The 16743-nt window shown below is 39.3% G+C and overlaps 1 protein-coding gene across 1 annotated transcript in view; it reads left to right on the forward strand.

Annotated features, from left to right (window-relative positions):
• Positions 1-16118, forward strand: part of nbr1b (NBR1 autophagy cargo receptor b) — a 30812-nt gene extending 14694 nt beyond the window's left edge. The window contains exons 16-23 of the mRNA XM_077535723.1: positions 2911-3081; positions 3170-3388; positions 5010-5211; positions 6691-6921; positions 7193-7278; positions 7363-7435; positions 8511-8604; positions 9881-16118. Coding sequence (XP_077391849.1) covers positions 2911-3081; positions 3170-3388; positions 5010-5211; positions 6691-6921; positions 7193-7278; positions 7363-7435; positions 8511-8604; positions 9881-10054 — 1250 coding nt within the window. The 3' untranslated portion in view covers positions 10055-16118. The remainder of the gene's footprint in view (positions 1-2910; positions 3082-3169; positions 3389-5009; positions 5212-6690; positions 6922-7192; positions 7279-7362; positions 7436-8510; positions 8605-9880) is intronic.
• Positions 16119-16743: the final 625 nt, after the last annotated feature.

Raw genomic sequence — 16743 nt, forward strand, 5'->3', positions numbered from 1 at the left:
GGGTGAGCCCGGGTCGTGCAGAGAATTTATTCAACACTGTTCGTTAGTATTTGACCAACAACCCTTTATTTATGCTCAAGATAAGACTAAAGTCGCATTTATGATGAGTTTACTTACGGGTAAAGCAGCAACTTGGGCTATGGCGGTAAGCAATGCCAAACCAGTAGTGCGCACTTCACTTCCGATTTTCCTTGCTGAATTCAAGCACGTTTTTGATCATCCTGTCAAAGGCCAGGAGGCTCGAAGTAGGCTGATGGTTTATACCCAAGGAAACCAATCTGTGGCAGACTATGCCATTGAATTCTGCATACTGGCTGCAGAAAGTGGTTTAGATGATACTGCTTTGTGTATTATTTTCCTCCGGGGCCTGGACAGTAAAGGACGAGCTAGCTGTCAGGAATGAAACAACTGATTTAGAGGGGCTCATCGCTCTTGCCATGCGACTGGACAACCGCTTGGGGGAGCGTTGGAGAGAACGTTGCAGGGAGCTTCCCCGGTACCCGTCGCGTACCACTGAGACCATCCCAACGGATCATGGAGGTGGCCCCGGGCTTGCGACATCAGTCATCGAGCCAGGGAGGAGAGACCAAGCTTTCAGAGAGGAGCCCATGCGGATCGGCGGATGATGCCTCAGTCAGGCCGAGCGACTGAGACGCTTCCAGACCAAGTATCATGCCCGATCCAACTTCCACATCGAGCTGGTCCTGTTTCAGTACGGGGAGGGCAACGGCCGGTGGAGAACCAGTCAGCCTGTGCCAACACTGACCCTCCCCCCCAGCACAGATTCCCAGTGTGAGTAGTATGAAGACGAGACAGAACTTTTCCATCGGGTGACGAATGCAAAAACACTTGAACTGGCTGGGAAAGTATGGGGTTTTAGGAAGGTAATTAAGAGAAATGTTCTAATCGATTCAGGGGCCGATGACTGTTATTGATCCAGGATTTTTAGGGGACCTTAACTGTCCTACACTCCGACTCCGAAGTCCGCTGAAGACGTTCGTCAACCATTAGAGAAACCTAGTTTCGAGGTCATTGAGTTGAATAACGTTCCTTTCTCAACTCAATTCAACTTTGTTTATAAAGCACTTTAAGAACAGGCATTGCTGTATACAAAGTGCTGTACATAAATATAAATATCGGTTGTGCAGTAAAGAATAAGATAAATCTTGTTCCGAATGCCCCATTACCTAATTCCAAACTGTACCAGGTGTCCCAACCTGAACAGGAAGCGTTAGACGAGTACATAACTAAGTAACTAGCTGCCGGTTTGATTCGCCCTTCGTCTTCGCCGGTGGTTGCTGGGTTCTTCTTCATTGATAACAAGGACAAGACCTTACCTCCGTGTGTTGACTCCCGGGCCTTAACGACATTACGGCTAAATATAAATACCCACTACTGCTCCTGGATTCAGCATTAACTCCCTTACGGACAGCAACAGTGTTCACCAAACTAGATCTCTGGAGTGCATACCATTTGGTGAGGATCAAAGAGGGGGATGAGGGGAAGACAGCATTTAAAACTACGTTAGGTCACTTCGAATATCTGGTCATGCCCTTCGGACTCACTAATGCCCCAGCCGTTTTTCAACGGCTAATAAATGAGACATGCTGAGAGACATGCTCAATCAGTTTTGTTTCGTCTACCGTGATATCTTAATCTTTTCCAAAGATCTCAATGAACACGTCACCATGTCAGAATGGTGTTACCACGCTTGCTAGAGAACCGACTTTATTTGATGGTAGAGAAATGTGCATTCCATTCTGAGTCAGTGCAATTTCTGGGGTTCATTATAAAGAAGGGTCACTTAAGAGCCGACCCCGCAGAGATCCAAGCAGTGATCGACTGGCCAACCCCAACCACGAGGAAGCAGTTACAGCGGTTTTTGGGCTTCGCTAATTTCTATCGGCGCTTTCATGCATCGCTAACCGCAATCAACAGATTGCTAATCGGCGGCGGATGCCTGCTCCCGATTACCGCCCGGGGCAAGAAGTGTGGCTCTCCACAAGGAATTTGCATCTGACTGGGGGGTCCAGGAAGTTGAATCCCCATTTCATCGGTCCGTTCGAAATCGACTCCATGGTCAATCTGGTCTCTGTCAAACTCAAGCTCCCACCAACTCTCAAGGTTCATCCGGTGTTCCATATTTCTCTGATCAAGACAGCTGTCTCCAGCCCACTGAGCCCGCCGTCGGTGCCTCCTCCTCCTCCTCCTCCTCGGCTGATTGATGGTGAGCCAGTTTATACAGTAAGGGAAATTCTTGATGCAGTATTTGGTTGACTGGGAAGGATATGGCCCCGAGGACCGCCAATGGATTCCCCGCTCCTGGGTTCTTGATCCGTCTTTACTGCGGGACTTTCACTCCCAGCACCTGCGAGGTGTCCTTTTGGGGTGGCGGTGGGGGGTGGGGGTACTGTTATGATTGTGTGTTGTTTGTGGCAAATGTCTGATCACCTAAGTGAACAATTTTTGGGGGGACAAATACAGTTAAAATAAAAGTGAATAAGACTTAAAACGTAGTTACAAAATGTTTGCCTTCATTATCGCATCAAGTCTTACCAAATGTTTGCGTTGGTCTTTTGGTATGCTTTTCCAGGTTCTCTCAGGTGTTAGTTTTAGTGTATTACGTTGTTCAGACTCTTCATTAGCAGCTAGTCAGGCTATTTACTTTCTCCCAATTTGACCCCAAAAACCTTTCCGTTTATTAAAGCGAGTCTGTGTACTTTTTGACAAATTCCAGCCTGGCCACTCCCAAGAAGGCTCAAATTATTCTTCTCTGTAATAAGTTGTTTGCATCCTCTGATGTAGCCTCTTTATTGTCCATTATGTGATGGGTGATACGTTTGTCTGAGTTCTAGCGGCTACAAACGTAAACGTTGTCTTTTTATTCTATAATTTTGCATGTCCCTTTAGATGTATCTCAAGGAGCGAGTTCTGGTGCTGAGGATAGTGGCATACCAGCACAAGAGGAGGGTGAGGAAGAAATCAGTGGCACTCAGTTTGTATGTGAAACTGTTATACGCTCAATGACATTGGAAGAGGCCCCTGACCACACCCCGATGAGATCTTCCTGCTCTGGAGCAGGTAAACCAACACAACAGAAGGTGCAAGTTGGCTATTTGAATATATAGACGTCCTGTAGGTTTATAGTTAATATTCTGCTTGCTCACAGTGGTGCGTCCGGCTGTTCAGATTGGCTCCTGTGTGAAAAGTAAAGCCGGGAAAACTGAAGAAATCTTGGAAAGTGCTCACAATTCCTTGAAGCCACCAGCTATGCTGAAGTCTTCCCTCCCATCCCCTCTGAAAGCCGCCCTACTAGCTCCTCAGTCTATGGGCCCAGCACAGGTGGCTGGCCCCAGCTCAGTACCAACACTCAACACCACCAACATCGGTGAGTGGTTGAGTAGAAGTTGCATCACATTTATACTGACAAAGATGAGTAACATTTATTTTAAATCTGAAAGATTAACAATCTAAGATGTTTTTTCTTATTAAAGCTTTTCATTAAAACAAAAAACGTTATTAAAACTATCTCTAGGTGCGTTTCCATTACCCTCAATTTGGCGCAAAAGGCATGTTTCACAAAAGCAAGCTGGTAATAGAAACACTGGATTTGCGAAAAAAAATAAATAAAAAAAAATAAAAAATAATCAAATATCGCAAAAAGGTTTTTGCGCTCTCATGAGGTGGTTTTTGAGAAGTGTCTAAATAGAAGTATTTCGCAAACGTGTAATGGAAACATTTTTTGCGCATTAGTAGTCATGTGACACCTGCCCGGTCACGGAGGAACGGAATAGAACACGTTGTTTGCCAATGTGTATTTTTATTTACTTACAATTGACTAATATTTGTTTAGAGAATTATTAATGTCGTTATTATACAGTGGTACTTCTACTTACGAAATGAATTGGTTCTGGAAGAAAGTTCTTAACTAGAAAATTTTGTAAGTAGAGACGCATTTTCCATGTAAATGTCTTAATCCGTTCCAAGCCTCCCAAAATTCACACATAAATGTCTTACAAAGCATAAAAATGCATCAAAACATGTAATAAATACATGTTACAATTAGAGATGTGACTCACTTGTTGAATTAAAAAAAATGTTTAAAATCAAAGTTAAAAAAAAATTACTTATGTCAGACAAGAGCATGAAAATTGTATGTATGTATATATATATATATATATATATATATATATATATATATATATATATATATATATATATATATATATATATTAGTTTTGAGGCCGCAAATGTTGAACATGTGTTGAATTGAGTGGATAATTTGGATATAAATACCCATTGTTCCTTATATTTCCTGTACAATAATAGTCTTCAATTTACACTCCACACCCCACACGCACACACCCCCACACCCACACGCACACACACACACGGTGCTCCCCAACTTCATCAAGCCCTTCCCTTCATTTCAGTGTGGTATGCTCATTAAAACACAGTTAATGGTGTTTGTTTGTTTGTTAGTTCTTTGCCAATCTCCCACATGGCTCCCAGTCAGTCATTTCTCCTGCTAATCTCACGATTTTACTAGCCTGGCAAGCCACACCCACTTTCTTGAACGAACGAAAGTTGGTCTGGTCACTTGGGCGTTGAAAGCGATTTCAGCCCATCTTAAAACGAACCGTGAAATCAAATTTGTTTGTTTGCTCTGACGTTTTCTTCGTGAGGAACGTCACTCACCGGCGCCAGAAGTCTCATCATCACACGACCATCAAGTTTTGACCGTAACGACGACATATGTCTTTCACTACTGTCGCTCTTCAAGTAGCCATGTTCAATTTACTCCACATCCGCTCACTGCTACTATTTACTCACGGACTTACATATGAATATGATATATTTCATCTGTATGCCCATGTCTTTACTACTCTTCCACATATACATTTTAACATTTCATTTCATATTCAGCTGTCTCATAATATACAAACATTTTTTTTAGGTTTTGATACCCCACGGTTTTTTCATGTCACTTAACCTGGTATTCAACACAGGTGAAGGTGTGGGTCCGCGCAATGACTGTGTCGGTGTGCAGTCCAAAGGAATGGTCAGTGAGAAAGAATCAGAGATGAAAGAAGGATTGAAGAAGAAAGAAGGCATGAGAAGTCGCTCATCTTCAACCTCCTCAGAGGAATACATTATCATCCTGCCTGACTGTTTTGACACCAGCCGGCCACTGGGGGAGTCCATGTACAGGTGTGTGGGCCTATTTAAAGCAGTAGTTTGTCATTTTCAAAAGAATTGTTTTTCTGTATTTCTCAACTACTTTTATAGAGTACTTTAAGCAACCACCGCTGCATACAAAGTGCTGTACATGGAGCAAAAATACAACATACAGTGATACCTCAGCTCACGAACATAATTGGTTCTCAGAAAGTGTGTGTAAGGCAAAAAGTTCTTCTTCTGAACATTTATTTCCCATAAGAAACCATTAAAATGAGAATAATCCGTTCCCAGGTCCCTATAAAACATAATTTTCTACTAAATAAGCCTTAAAACTACACAAAAATATACCTTATTTTATGTATAATAAATGTGCTATTGTGTTGTAATTAAAGAAATAAACTGTGCTGTATAATAAAGTCGTTTTATTTACCTTTGTGATGGTAGTTCTAAAGGATGGTAGCAATGGTAGACTTAGCGTACTGGTACTGGGACGCTAAGTCACACAAACGCACACCTCGTTCGTGTTTTTCAATGATCTCCTTCTTCTGCTCGATCGTAATTTTCTTTAATGTCTTCTTATGCTACGTTCTCACCAAATCCGAAAAGGCGAACTGGAACGCTTCATTCGCGAGCGTTTCACCGCGTAGAGTGTTTATGGAACGGCTGCCGCTCATTCGCGCTTTCGTGCTCACCAGAGCGGAGGAGGCGTGTCCCTTGGTGAACAAGGAAGTCGAGCACTTTAGGGAGTCAACAAAAAGTGAGCACCGCCAACTACTTTCACCTCTTTCCTGGGACTAAACAGCCGTGGCACTATTTTCTCCTTTTTTGAGGTACGTGATAGCACTTTCGCTTTTTTTAGTGGCGCGAACTCCATTGACTACAATGCAAACGCGCCGCCGTCCCTCGCCGTCCCTCGCTTTTGGTGAGAACGTAGCATTAGGCTTAACACTAGCCTGTGGTGGGGTCTTTTTCGGTCCCATAATAGCAAAAGTACACTCAATATGGTCCAAAATGTCTATCAAACACAAACCGCGTCCGCACTAAAAGAAAGGGGGTGACGAACTGGGACGCCGTGAGCGTGCGTCAGCTTCTTGTGGCCGCCACCGTGGTGCTGTTCGACCGCGTGGTTTGGTTCGTCCGCCGAAAACTAGTTCGTCAGCAGAGACTATATGCTCGTGAATTTAATGTTCTTGAGGCGAAAAGTTCGTGAGCTTAAGCGTTGGTCAGCGGAGGTTTTACTGTACATCATGACAAATGTCAAGCGGACTGAGGCCCCAGCCGGCGGTTCTGCAAATGGGAGATATTTATCTGTGTTTTGTCCTGTCATCTTGTCATCACATTAATTAATGCAATATTAATCAGAATACTTTGGGCACCTAGAACAATATTTCAAAAAAGTATTTGATTTGAGTTTCCGTTTAAGCAAAGAGTGACCATAGGTGCAATACAGTCCTGAATACCTAACACAAATTATTTTGAACATATTCTATATTCCTCAATCTGTTGCAGCTCTGCTCTGTCTCAACCTGGTGACATCCCTCCAAGTACACCCACAGACCCTGAAATCCTTACCTGTGAGCACTCAGATGGTACCTCCGCGCAAGAGGACAAGGAACTTGACATCACAGGAACATTGGGCAACAGCAGCGCTAACGACATGCTTTGCACATCTCAGACATTAGATGATGAGCCATTGACACCTGAGGTGGTGGCACCACCTACAGCCATCCTTACACCAAGGTCAGTATGTATGGTGGTGTCATATTTCCTTTAATTTGGAGGAATTGTCACTCCATCAACATCACATCATTTTTGTTGGGTAAAATATTTGCAATTAAATGAGAAAAATCCAAGTCGTGAATCTGAACATACTACAGGAACACCCAAGGCTACACTAATGACTGCAAGTGTATCATGCTATATGGGGAAATGACATTTTCTTTAGTTGCTCAGCACATGACAATGGCATTCACTGATCATGTCAATGTGGAATTGTTATTCATATTCACAGTCCAGAGAGCAGTGGGGAAGCAGCAGGGGGAAATGTTCCAGATGAGGAGGAAGCAGAGCACTCTGAACTGTATCAGACTGAGGATGGTAATATTTTGATATGAAAAATTTACGACATTGAAATGTCAAGGTTCATGCTGCATGTAATAGTGTCTTGTCTTTCATCCTCAGGTGCTGAAAAGAAACAGTCAGAAGGATCAGAAGCCACTGCAGACGCTGAGGTAGACTGCACTGAGAATCCCAGGTAAGAAATAGCCGCACATTTTTAGCAGTAGTTGGGATTTTGTGGAATGTATTCAGTAAATATTTTTGTCTAGCATTATATGTTGTCAAAGACAACCGTATAACAACCAGCAAATTAATTAACTTTGTATTAAAGGAGACAAATCATTTTCCTCAATTTAATAACAGTTCCTGTATGTCTTAATACTGTAGCTGCTTTCTAAAATACTACAAAGATCAAAAATTGCAGCACATATTTTCCTTTTTTTTTTTTTTTTTTTTTTTTTTTTTTTAAATGAGCCACACATTCAGCCTTGTCAATTAATGCCTGAGCAATGCTGACTTACCTTGATGCCCATGGGTGGAGCTAAGCCTATATTTCACTGAGCGGCAAAGTCTTGTGAGGATGTGCGCATGTAGCCAAAGTTGATTTTTCATCCGGGTTCCTTCGAGTTTGCAAAAGGTTGCAAAGACGTTCACAAACCGTTTTTACTCATTTGCTCCAAAAAAAAAAAAAACGTATGAATAAATATGTCATTTGTTAAATGTATAAAGTGATTAAGTGTCCCAAATATGTATTTATACCTTTTTATGTTTTTTATGCTAGAGCATACAGAAGGCTTTGATACAGCCTCTCAACTGCAAAGAATGGGTTAAAAAAAAAATGGTAGTAATTACAAAAACGGCCAGCAGGTGGCAGCAGAGTATAATAGTGCAACCAGAGCCATGATGAAAACAAGCTGTTTCCCCACAATTCTAAGCAGATTTGTAAATAATGATGAAACTTAGATATTCTAATGCTAATTGTTGCAAAATGGAAATGGATAAAAATATACCTTTTTTCCTGGTAAAAGAAGAGACTCTAATCTTTCTTTTGGTAGGTTCCATGTTTTTATAGCAATAGCACACAATATTCTGTGGGCCGTGCAAAATCAGTCAAAGTCCAGTAAAACCAGCCAGGAGCGAAGGGGCTTGCTTCAGTGAAAATGGCTGGGAATGAATGAGTGATGGTCGCAAACAGTTTTTATGGTCGCCATCAAATTTTGAATATGTTCAAAATGTCTTTGTGATATGACATATTTGTTGTCTGTCCTCAGGCATCCAGGTGTCACCAGTGACCTGGTTAAAGGAGCGCTGTCAGTTGCCGCTTCTGCCTACAAAGCTTTGTTTACTGGACAAGGTCCGACACAGGTATGTCCCTCTCTGCATTATTATTATTATTATTATTTTAAATGTAGTGTCCATGTTTCTGCTGAAATAAATACATTGGAAAGTACAAACATTTCAGATGTTTTTTAAGCCCGTAACAAACTTTACCCTATGTCTGGACTGACTTCTCTCAAAAATGGTCTGAGCTTCTACCTCCAAAGTTACTGGGAGACAACGAGGGCTACCTTTTTGTAAATCAAACATCCAGGCATTTTTTAAACATTAATTAGTGTGCTGGTCAAGGGCCAGTTTTAATTTTTATTTAGTTTAAATCCATTTTGGGTTGTTTATTTGATACCTGGGCCTTCAGTAGGGACTAACCTGGCTTTATCACCTCTTCATACCACCACTATGACATCACACAAATATAGAAACTGTCAATGCTATACAAAAAAATGGACTATAACAGTGTGTAAGCGTGCAGTTCAGAATCAATATTTATGTACAAAAATGAAAGCTCGAAAATAAAATACAGTATACTCACCAGAGATACTGTTTAATAAATGTATTGTGTGCATAAGGCTGCGGTGTTTTGCGAGCCGAACTTTGCTTGCACTTACCAACCAATCAAAAGAACTTAAAAATGCTTGCTTTACGGTGGGCCAGCTAATTGTTCTTGTAAGGAAAATTTCAATTGATTGGTTAAAGAAACAATCCCATTGGTCAGTATTATTGATTCTAAAGCCTGTTTTTGAGAGCTGGATGTTTTCTGTTGCATGACAGAGCTCATTTGTTGCTTCTTTGCTGCGGTATAATGGCTTCCCATATTTACTTGAGTGGAAAACATGATAATAGCAGTAAGTAGTTTTTCATGACTGGCTTAAATTTGCCAAATGTGGAATCTGCTGGCCACTTTGACCTAAATAACATGTCTCAACCTCTGAATGAGGAGAGCTTCTTCGTTGGTGATTAGACAGAACACAATGAGCCGGTAGTTGCCGTGTGTTTCCAAAGAGGACCGAAAGTCCGGAAGTTCTTATAAGGCAATCTTTTTCATTTCCTTTTATTAGTTTATTTAACAGGGGCAATGCAATCAGACATACCGGTAGATACTAAGCATAGCTTGCAGCTGATGTTGAGCATACAGAGTTTATGCAAATGCTAATTTCCAACCCCCGTCCCTGGTTGAGCTTTTACACTTGATACACAATCTAAAACACATCAGAACAAAGCCACGCCTTATATCTTTATGTGTGTACCTTCTCTTCCAGTGTGAGTAGCATTGAGCAGAGATTGATCTTGATCTGTTTATGTGCAGCCTCCAGTAGACGAATCCACACAAGAGACCATGATGGCCGTGCTTGTAGAGATGGGATTTGGCGACAGACCACTCAACCAGCGGCTGCTAAAGAAACATAATTATAACCTGCTAGATGTCGTCAATGAGCTTGTTCAGCTGACCGACAATGACTGGTACTCTACACGTTACTGACTAGTGAGAGCATTGTGGAAAGATGATAAGCATGGGGTTGGCTAATAGAACACAGAACAGAATTACAGAAAGTTGCCGTTTGGGTCGAAGACAAACTGTCTTATCTTTAAAAGACATTCCAATGCGGAGACAGGGGACTGAAACCTTGTTAGACCACAGAATGGTTTCTCATACCACCCATGCACAATATAGCATAAAACTTACAATACCTAAACCTAAAACGTACATACCAAATACTAATCACCTTAGCGTAAAGTTGTCTGCTCTCTCACTTCCTTATCTTCTATGTCTTTAAATTCCTTTTTGTCATCTTTTAATACTTTTTTTAAATTTTGGACTTAGTCAGGCATCAAAACTTTGCCAGAGACGATTGTGAGAAACTGAGAAGTGACGGGATCATTTATTTCAATCTGGCGATTCCCATTTCCATAAGGATTTTCTGATCGAAGCTCATTCAGTGAGGAAATGAAATACCACAAATGATATATGATATCATTGATGTCATTATCATTATTTATATCATTATATGATATGATAATACAAAAGATGTTTTGGCATAGTGCTGTGCAAAATCGACAAAATATTCTCACCTTATATAGGTAATTTTATATCCCGATAAGGATATATACGTTATAGTATTTTTTTTATTATTATTTTTAATTACCAGTACATACAATTAATGGCAATATTATTTTACCATTTGTCAATTTATTTATGAACACATATTATTATTGGAAAACAAAACATTGCTACAAGGTAAATATAGTGTTGTGCAAATTTTGGTATCGATCCGATACCAAGTAAATACAGGGCCAGTATCATCGATATTGATACTTTTTGATAATCATGGTATATAATTATTTTCTTAAAGTAAGGTAGCTGTATCATTGAATTGCTTATTCACAATCAAATTTCAACCTTTAAGTGTTTTTGTGTTGTTTCCTTTTTAAACAAAGGACAACATTTATTGATAAATAGAAAATACTTTATTAATGTTTTTCCCCCCAGAAACATTCCAACCATAACAAAATAATTTTTTAACATTCTTAAACAAAGTGCACAAAGTGATTATAGGAAAATAAATTTAAAAACTATCATATATTGATCAGAAACTACAAATACAAAAAAAATGTAAAAAAAAATTCTGCCTTCATCACTTCTTTTTCAACATAAGTAAAGATGCTGAAGATTATCTTGCAACTGCAAATATAAAACATACACATACCAAAAAAACAAAAGTTTTTCAAGTACAATACTGTATCTGTTCATGCAATCTACTACAAAGATGATACTAATTAAGTCAAGTGATGGCACATGATCACACACTACTGTGACATGCCTGTTATCTGTTTGACCAAACTGCAGCAGTGCATAAAAGAGCCAAACTGAAACTAAACTGCGAGATCGATATTTTAGTGCCAGTATCGATCCGATATCTATACTGACTTGGTATTAAACATATCGATATTTGGATTGATCCCCCACCACTAGGTAAATGGGAAATAGAATATAAATATACAATAGAATAGAAATATTCCGTGGAAAAATACCATTCAAAATATCTGGTACTACAGGTTTCAAGGAATGTGCCCTGTGAATATCCTTTGATCACATTGTAATTTAATATAGTGTACAATTTATTATTATGTACTACTGGGAGTAGAAGGCACTCTCTAAGTGCCCACTTCACAGTGACCAACTTGTCAACAACCACAAGTGATCTTCTTGCAGTTCCTTTTAAATGTACTTTGCACGTATACATCAACTGCAGCTACATGCTTTGTAGACCATGCACCCTCTCTGCTGAATTTAGAAAGAAATGAGGGGAGCCACTTCCATTGGATAGCTAACGAGTCAGCTAAACCTTCTACCTTCTAGTTGTGCCGGTGTATGAAAATATGAGATCACAGGTACAGTGGGAATCAAACGTTTGGACACCTCAGGTTAAAAAAAAAATCTCCAGAAGGCTTCCAATTACAGATGAGACAAACTTATAATTCCATTTCCATCTTTTACACGATCAAAATACCAGAAAACAAAATAATAGTGTCTGCAAACGTTTGGGCACCCTGCAAAGTTTAAGCATGCACTTCCCCCTTTGGAAAAGCTGAGACCTGATGATGTCATGGATAGTTCATAATCATTGTCTGGAAAGATCAGGTGATGTTGGTCTCAAAGGTTTGAAATGACCATATTCATCTGATCTTGCACCAACAGTCAGTGAAGACTATAAAGTGGAAAAATGTCAGGAAAAGCTCATCAGCTTTATTCCTCTGTAGTTGCCACAATTCTGCACGTCTCCCTTGTTCTTAAAAATTGGAACTAGCACGCTTCTCCTCCATTCCTCCGGCATTTTCTCACTTTCTAAGATGCTGTTGAACAACCCAGTCAGAAATTCTACTGCTACCTCTCCTGGACACTTCCATACCTCCACAGGTATATCATCAGGACCGAGTGCCTTTCCACTCTTCCTCCTCTTCAATGCCCTTCTCACTTCATCCTTACCAATCTTTGCTACTTCCTGGTCCACAACAGTCAGCCCTTCTACTCTTCGTTATCTCTCATTTTCCTCATTCATCAACTCTTCAAAGTACTCTTTCCATCTTCCCATCACACCGCTGGCATCTGTCAACACTCTTCCATCCCTATCCTTTATTACCCTAACCTGCTGCACGTCCTTCCCATCTCTATCTCTTTGCCTTGCCAACCTGTATAGATCAGTCTCTCCCTCCTTACTGTCCAACCTAGCATACAAGTCATCGTAAGCCCCTTGTTTGGCCTTTGCCACTTCTACTTTCACTTTACGCTGTATTTCCCTGTACTTTCTTCAGTTCTCTCAGTGTCCCACTGCTTCTTAGCTAACCTCTTTCTCTGGATCCACTTCTGCACCTCCTCATTCCACCACCAAGTCTCCTTATCTCCTTTCCTTCCAGACTGAATTTTGACCGATTTTGCAAGGCCCACAGAATATTGTGTTCTATTGCTATAAAAACATGGAACCTACCAAAAGAAAGATTACACCCTCTTCTTCCATTAAGAAAAAAAAGTACATTTATATATGTTGCCGTTGTTCAGCAATTAGCATTAGAATACAGATATGTTTCATCAATATTCACATTCCTGGTGTAAACACTGACAAAAAGAGCTTGTTGCAACATGGTTGATCTCTTATACTCTGCTGCCGCCTGGTCGCCGTTGTTTGTTTGTTTATTTTGTTTTTTGTTTTTGGTAATAACTACCATTGCTTTAAGTCACCTCTTCATGTCAGAAGCTTCATCAAAGCCTTCTGTATGCTCTTGCATAAAAAACAACATGTAGGTACATTTTGGGGAGTGAAGGTGAAAGTATTAAAAATGTGTTCACACATTTTTGGGTTTTCCTCCTTCATGACAACTCCTACTCCATTTCTCTTCCGATTTAAATCACAATAGAACAATTTGAAACCAGCTCCTAAACTTCTAGCTTTGCTCCCTTTCCACCTGGTCTCCTGAACACACAGTATGTCCACCTTCCTCCTCTGCATCATGTCAACCAGCTCTCTACCTTTTCCTGTCATACTTCCAACATTCAAAGTCCCAATTCTCACTCCTAGACTCGTGGTGTTCCTCTTCTCTTTCTTCCTACGAAAACACCTTCCTCTTCCTCCTTCTATCAACAGTAGTCCAATTTCCACCGGCACCCTGGAGGTCAACAGCACTGATGAGGTATAAATATCTTTTTTTTTTTTTTTTTTTGTGACATGTTGTTGCAATGTCTCATCTGTAATTTGATGCCCTTTGGATATTTTTCAATCGTTACTTGGCTTGTTTATGCACAAGTAATACAAATGTTTACGTGGGGTGCCCAAACTTTCAATCCCAACTGTATACGTAGCAACAACTCTCCTAATTTCTTTTTGTAGCCATGTTTCAACAATTATTCCAATGTGACCGTGATCAAACATAGTGAATATCAGGGCCTAAATATTTTTTTTAACATTAAGCAAACTTGAGCATGTGTAGAGATTTTAATGCTAAACATAATGCTGTCATCATGTAATGCAAACTTGCCTGAACAGTCACGCCTCCCTTTTCTCAACCATACTACCTTGTTTGTACCTCCCAAACATTTGTTCTTTGTAAAATGTCTATGTTAACAACGACTTCTTGGTAAATTGTTGCATCAGTTGCAACAGTTGTTCCGTGAGTGGGACATGGCTTTCTAAAACGTGCATTCACACATCTGCATCGAGATCATTCGATACATGGCGATGTCGGTGTGACAGTCACAATTGTTTTCAACTCGCACTCCCCTACACACTGGTGGTGTGCCACCTAGACGCCTTACCTTACACACGATACCTTACACACAGGACAGTCAAAAGGTGGGAACTGGGTACGCGTTGATGGCCAATGTCAAGTTGCTGTGTGTGTGTTTGTGAAAAAACACATCGAGGCTGGAAAGCTCCTCCAGCCTGAAATGCCTGCATACATTTTGTATCGTGTTCAGGCATCTGCTGAATGGGCTGTATTGACCTCGTTATGCAGACAGTGTGCAGAGCAAACCAACTGGGCATAATATTCTGTTCCAGCCGTATGTCTTCACAGTTGTTGTCATTGATGTCCATTTCTGCAATTTATGACTTCTTTTTTTTTCTTTTAAAATATAAAAACACATTGTTGACTCTCCTGCTTTCAATGTAGCATATTTTCAGGAATTACGAAGGGGTGAAATGACTTTATTTATCAGATATATTTAAGGGTACATATTAATTTAAGTTTGTATGACAAATTAATCATTTAAATAATGTATTATGTAAAAAAATGTAAATTTAAGGTAATGAGGATGTTGAAAAAAAATCCTGAACTTAACCTAAGCAATAATTAGATAATCATAGCCACATACAATCAAATATAGTATGTCAAACTACTGATGAAAATAAGAGTAATTAGATTTTGCATTATAAGGTGAGTTGAGGTAGACCTTAAAAGTGCTTGAAATATGTACAAGGATTCTTTTCAAGTTCATTATATGTCTAATGCTATTCGAAAGAGAGCATTGTGTTGTGTGTCCTTTAGTGGAATATGTTGAAAGACACAGTTAAATCATTCAGAATTGGAATTCAACATGTTTCAGTTAAAGTTGTGTTTTGTTTTTCCTTCATAAATGTGTGTATAAACAAAAGTTTTCAGCTTTTCAAAGACTCTCGAGTGACTTGATCAACTTAAAGGCAGAATGAGAAGGACTGACAACATGCAATCGTGTAGTGGTTGGTGTAATGCAGAGCTTCCCAACCAGCGATCCAATTCCATTTTATTGGTCCCAAAGTTATTTATTCACTACAAATAATGTATCCTTGTTCGATTATCTATGCCAGTGACAGGTAGAACAATTATATGTTCTTCTAGATGGCAGAAGGTACAGAACAGAATTAACAGTGTCAAAACTTCTTAGAACATTTTTGGTTGGTGGTGTGCCATGAGATTTGTTTCTTCTAAATATGTGCCTCAGCAAAGGTTGGGATTATTATTTTGGAACACATTTTCCAGCTCATCTCATTAAAAAAAATACCGGTTTCCTAAAGTTAGATATGTACAATGATAAATGCAAGTTTGATCTAGTGTGAGCAAAAAAAACAAAACAAAAAAAAACAGTTTGCAAATATTGTATACAGAGAGGTAATTAGACCTTTTTTTCCTCTTCTGTAGCATATTTGGCCACCCGCTTGAATGCAAAGTATGCTTTTAATCTATGTGTTAGTGTTATTAAGGACAATCCTTTTCATTCTGCCTTTTAAATTGAGAGATTTTTATTTTATTTTTTATTTTTTGTCCTGTGCATTTTATGCTTGAAATGAAATGTACAAAGAAGAGCTGTGGATTGTTGTATTTTTAGGCTTAATATGCAGTGTTTGAATTTGCTCTGCTGTATGTGTGTTAGTATTTTCATTTGAGTTTTTGACATAATCTGTTAAAAAACTTTTTTAGTGTACTGATAAGATTACTTGAAGGAATCGGAGTTGAAGAAATCAAATAATGTAATATGTTTATTTGCGTGAACACTACCTAAACATGTCTACTTAAAATATATATATATATATATATATATATATATATATATATATATATATATATATATACACATACTGTATATCTTGTAATGGTACTTTTGGTTTTTAATGGTTGTTTGGCAAAGATGGCAACTTCAAATAAAATGCGTTCAACAACTGAATGTGAAATGTTTCATTTTATGACTTTTACAGTGCAACCTTGAACCTCGACCTCAATCCTAGTATATTGCCACTACATCCTCCAGTCTGTTTCAGATTTCAAAAAATGTTTGCTCTTGGAGATTATGGAAATGTAAATACATCTCCTCCAAGGCAATATTGTCAACGTAAAATTGTTACAACCAATAACCATAATTAATATTAAGATATGAAAATAATCAAATAGTTTCACAAATAGATATGTTACACTAAGACAGTCGTACACCTTGATAAAACTTGAGAATAATTAATTGCCTGTCAAAAATGTATATTAATGATTTAATGATTGCGGAGTTTGTCACTTTTTTACTCATGACTGCTAACTCTGGCTAAAGCGGTAACTGCAGCCCCTGTGTCATTTTTTGGCTGTGGTTGGGCCAACACCTTGTACCTCAAAAATCATCATTTTCAGGAGACCCCAAAAACGGCATGTTTGTTCAAA

Source organism: Festucalex cinctus, chromosome 1 (genome assembly GCF_051991245.1).
Source record: "Festucalex cinctus isolate MCC-2025b chromosome 1, RoL_Fcin_1.0, whole genome shotgun sequence".
NCBI lineage: Eukaryota > Metazoa > Chordata > Actinopteri > Syngnathiformes > Syngnathidae > Festucalex > Festucalex cinctus.